Raw genomic sequence first — 4,336 nt, forward strand, 5'->3', positions numbered from 1 at the left:
CACGGTCCCGCCCCCTAGTTGATTAGAAAATATCTAAACCATAATCCTCAGCAGCTCATGCTACTTTATTTCACTAATTGTAAAACTTTGTAGAAAGATTGTTTGCTTTTAATCTCATACACATTTCAACAATCCTAGATAGCTGGCTCCAGAGAGTTAAGTGAAGTTTGGCTTGATTTCACTTAATTGAAGATTGTCAAAAGCAGTTTTCATTTTTTGTCCAAGTGAAAATCTCTTGCACAAAGTTCAGTTTTCTGTGCTATTTTTGTTTAAATTTCTTAAAGATGTCACAATCAACATCTCTAGGAACCCATCCATTGTTTTATTTTGTGGATGGAACTAATCATACAACTTAAGCTCTAACAAATAAAAATCTACTCAAGAACAATAGGCAGCATGTGACTTTGCCAAAAAGGTGCAACATCTTTCACAATAGAACAGGGACCTATGTTATGCGCAAAATTATTGCCAGAGAAATGCACAAGAATGGAGATAAGATGATTACACACCATCTCAACGCAGATAGAAACCTTAAAACATCTCAATAAATGTGTTAGAGTATAACTGCACACGAGGGCCTGCGCGAAATATTAATTTGGCTCGAGGAGGACAGCTGCACAGAAGCCAATAGAAATATGGGAGGATGGGCTCAGGAGAAGAATAAAATCACTGAAGAGGAGTTGTCCAATGAGAAGCCTGGAAGTAAAACCAATGAGAAAAACTGTTGAAATGTTAGAGCAGGACAAACCACAAAAAAAAAGGAACCTGATTAACTTACTTCAAAAAAACTCGAAGTGCACAGGAATTTTCAAAAGGCCTTTGACAAAGTACATCATGGACTAATTATAAAAAGAACAGCTTATAGGATTAAAGGGATTTAGCAGCATGAATAAAAGTTATCCAAGGAATGGAAAGGATGAGAATAGTGGTGAATGGTTTTCTCCCCCCAGACCGGAAAGATCAATACGTGGTGTTCCACAGGGTTCACAATTAACAAACGTCAAACAGCAACGGATTTAATGACTTGGACTTCACTACATAGCATGGTCTTTCAAAATTTTTAGATGAGACAAACATTGTAAATGTAGCAAACTGTGGAGGAGAAGAGACTGCCAAAAGTAAGCACAGCAGGTGCAACCTTTAAAACTGAAGTCTGATGTGATGCATTTTGGTGCAAAGAATTAAAGAGGCAATACAAACTAAATGAGAAGTTTTTTTGGTGAGGCCTGTGGCTTTTGCAGCTGGAGTAGCAGTCAATGCCGGGCACCATTCAATAGGAAGGATGTCAAAGCCTTAGACAGAGGAGATCACCAGAACAGTACCAGGAATTTTGGGGCTCCAGTTATGCAGAAAGGCTAGATACCAAAACTGTGTTTGGTCTTCTTTAGGGTGGAAAATGGTTAAAAGGAAGATGCAAGAAGAGTTCAAAATCAGAAGATTTTGATACAGAAAATAATGGAGAAACCACAGGGACGCAAAACATGGGTAGGCACATGACAGATTTAGGAAAGAGGCGTTTGCAAAAGCACCTGAGGCACAATGGTTATTATAATCTGGAATGTACTGCCTGAAATGGTGGTGGAATCAAGTCTGATGATAATTTTCAAAAGGACATTGGCTAAGTACTTGAAAATGTTTATATAGAGCTATTAAAAAAGGGAACGGGAACAAGACTAATTGTATAGTTCTTTCAAAGAACTGGCACACACAAAATGGGCCTAGTGGCCTCTCAATCTATATTATTCAACATATAAATCAGTGGCAAAACGATCAAATTGGAAGAACAAGCTACAGGACTCCTAAAATGGACCAATATCTCAGGAGAAATATACACCAATGATGCTAAAGCTTGAATGGGAACATAAACACAAAACAGAATTTAATCACCACATTCCAGCAGCTCTATTATTCAAAACTGTATTCCACTGATTGAGCACATTCACAAGAGATTAAAAAAAGGTAACCCAAAGAAACCTTGCACCCAAAATCAAATATACTTAAAAACAAAATTTGTATCAACATTGATTTTTGTAACATGCCAAAAAGGATACAAATTGGTTGTTCCGTGTTAAAGTGCCACCTGGCCGAGGCTATTGTGATACCTGAACAGGTTAATTGAAAATATCTACAAATAGGTTGTGTCGCACACCTCACCACCACCGTCGACATTCAATACTGTGCTGTTTGGTGAAGCACAAACTGACAGTACTAGATATTAGCCACAAACCGGATACAGCACAAATCTAACTGATTAGAAATTTAAGTTAAGGTTAACTGATTATTTCCGTGGCTTAAAGTCATCTCAGCCGTCATCTGAAGCAAAATATACTGAAACAACGCCAAGTAATGCCACAAAAATACGTTTGCCAGTGGAGCCCTATTAGGATAAACGTGCTCCTTTCACTGGAATTTTTCGGGCGACATCAGAATTAAATAGAGAGAGATGAGCTTGCGGTGCGAGTTCAAATCGGTCATGACACTTTACTACAAGCAAACACAAAATGAATGAATCTTTCACCTTCCCACTGGGGGCACACAGAAAAGGTTTTGTTCTTTTCGATCAGGCCGAGATTGCAGACCCGTTCCCAGCGAGTAGGGCTGGCCCCAACTTGGGGGTGGGGGGAATAAAGGGTGTTAGTATCTAGCGTTGACAAGCCGGGGAGTCCCCGCTCCCACACGTACCGAATACATCCTGCTTGTCGGGGTTGACACCATTGATGGCGCTACCGCTGACTAGGATGTTGATCTCCTCCTGGTCGCGGACGCTCGTCCCGTTGCCGGACAACTTCTCGGCTTCGGCCCTCTTCTTCTTGCGGAGCCACTGGCCGCCGCTCTCCGAGCTAGAGACGTGCAAGTGAGAGTGCGAGTGGCCGTGGGCCGCTCCTCCGCCGGCGGCACCGCCGCTGCCGTGGAACATGCAGAGTCCCAGGAGGTTGACCAGGAGCCCGGCGGCGCCGACCCCGGTCACCACCAACGCGTTCTGGATCTCCCGCGGCTCGCTGAAGCGCTCGATGGCCTCCAGCACGATGGTGAAGCAGAGCGCCGTGAGGAAGACGGCATTAACTAGTGCTCCCATCACCTCGGCGCGGATCCAGCCGAACGTGTTCTTGGCAGTCGACTGGGTTTTGGCGGCGAATCGCACGGCGATGAGGGCCACCACCAAGGCGATGACATCTGACAGCATGTGAAAGGAATCGGACAGCATGGCCAGCGAGCTGGTCAGCCGGCTCACCACCACCTCCACCACGAAGAAGCCGAATGTCAGCCACAACATGCACATCAGGCGCGCCCGGTTCGGCTCGCAGTCCATCTTCCTGCAGTCTGACAGCAAGCGAGCGGCCAAGCGAAAAAAAAACAACCGTTCCAAGGAACAAAGGGCCGTTTAACGTTTAACGTTTAAAATAACGGCCGGAATTTAAAACAAAATAAAAGGGGTTGGGAGCAGAAGGAGGCGAGCTAAGCCGAAAGTTCTAGAGAATAGGAAAACAAGCCTTTCATTGTCTCACCCAACCCGTAACTATGCAGACGCTTACAAAAAAAAACTTTTGCACCCGGCAAGTTTTCCTTTCTGCGCACGGTATTTTTTTTTCTCTCTCTATTTCAGCACGGACCCATGTCTACCCCGCCCCCACAACAACCACCCAACACGGCCTACGGCCGAGGCCGATTGGTTGCAGCTAAGTATTCATTAGGGTTATTGGCCTACTTTGGTGTCAATCATTTCCATCCCGCCCACTCTGCGCACAGCTCCACCGGGTTGGCTTTTAAAGGCTGGTTTGTCTTCCCCTTCCACCCATCCATTGTGGCGTTAGCAGCGCTCATTGCGCCGATAGCAAGCTCCTGACCAATAGGAATGAGCCTAGCCCGGGCTCCGGCATTAATCTGGCGTTGATTGGCTACTCTCTTCGATTTCTTTATTTATAATTGGTTGATGGTAATGCTATTTAAATACAGCCGCCGGCCGTCGCCATTGTACTCTCCGTGCGCTATGCTGATTGGTGTTATTCATCAGGAAGCAAGGTTCCTTGGCAATGATTGACAGATGGTCCTATTTAATAGCTTCACACTTATCGGGAAAATGCCTCAAGCGGCAATCCAGAATGCCGTTTTTAGTGTGACTCAGCGTTAGTGGACAGTAATATTTTAACAGCTTTAAAAGTTTTAAACAAAACGCTCGGTAGAACTGTATAGAGATAGTAGGAACTGCAGATGCTGGAGAATCTGAGATGACAAGGTGTACAGCTGGATGAACACAGCAGGTCAAACAGCATCAGAGGAGCAGGAAAGCTGACGTTTCGGGCCTAGACCCTTCTTCAGAAAATCGGGTCTAGGCCCG

General features: G+C 44.6%; 1 protein-coding gene across 1 annotated transcript; it reads right to left on the reverse strand.

Moving 5' to 3' along the window:
- Positions 1-1,794: 1,794 nt before the first annotated feature.
- On the reverse strand, positions 1,795-3,894 carry slc30a1a (solute carrier family 30 member 1a). The gene has a single exon (XM_020511577.2). The coding sequence runs from the start codon at positions 3,308-3,310 to the stop codon at positions 2,642-2,644; it is 669 nt and encodes a 222-aa protein (XP_020367166.2). The 5' UTR covers positions 3,311-3,894; the 3' UTR covers positions 1,795-2,641.
- Positions 3,895-4,336: the final 442 nt, after the last annotated feature.

This window comes from Rhincodon typus, chromosome 9 (assembly GCF_021869965.1).
Source record: "Rhincodon typus isolate 14 chromosome 9, sRhiTyp1.1, whole genome shotgun sequence".
Lineage (NCBI taxonomy): Eukaryota > Metazoa > Chordata > Chondrichthyes > Orectolobiformes > Rhincodontidae > Rhincodon > Rhincodon typus.

What these genes read in the sequence shown, in the direction of transcription:
- slc30a1a (XM_020511577.2), bottom strand. Translation starts at nt 3,310, where the DNA reads ATGGACTGCGAGCCGAACCGGGCGCGCCTGATGTGCATGTTGTGGCTG.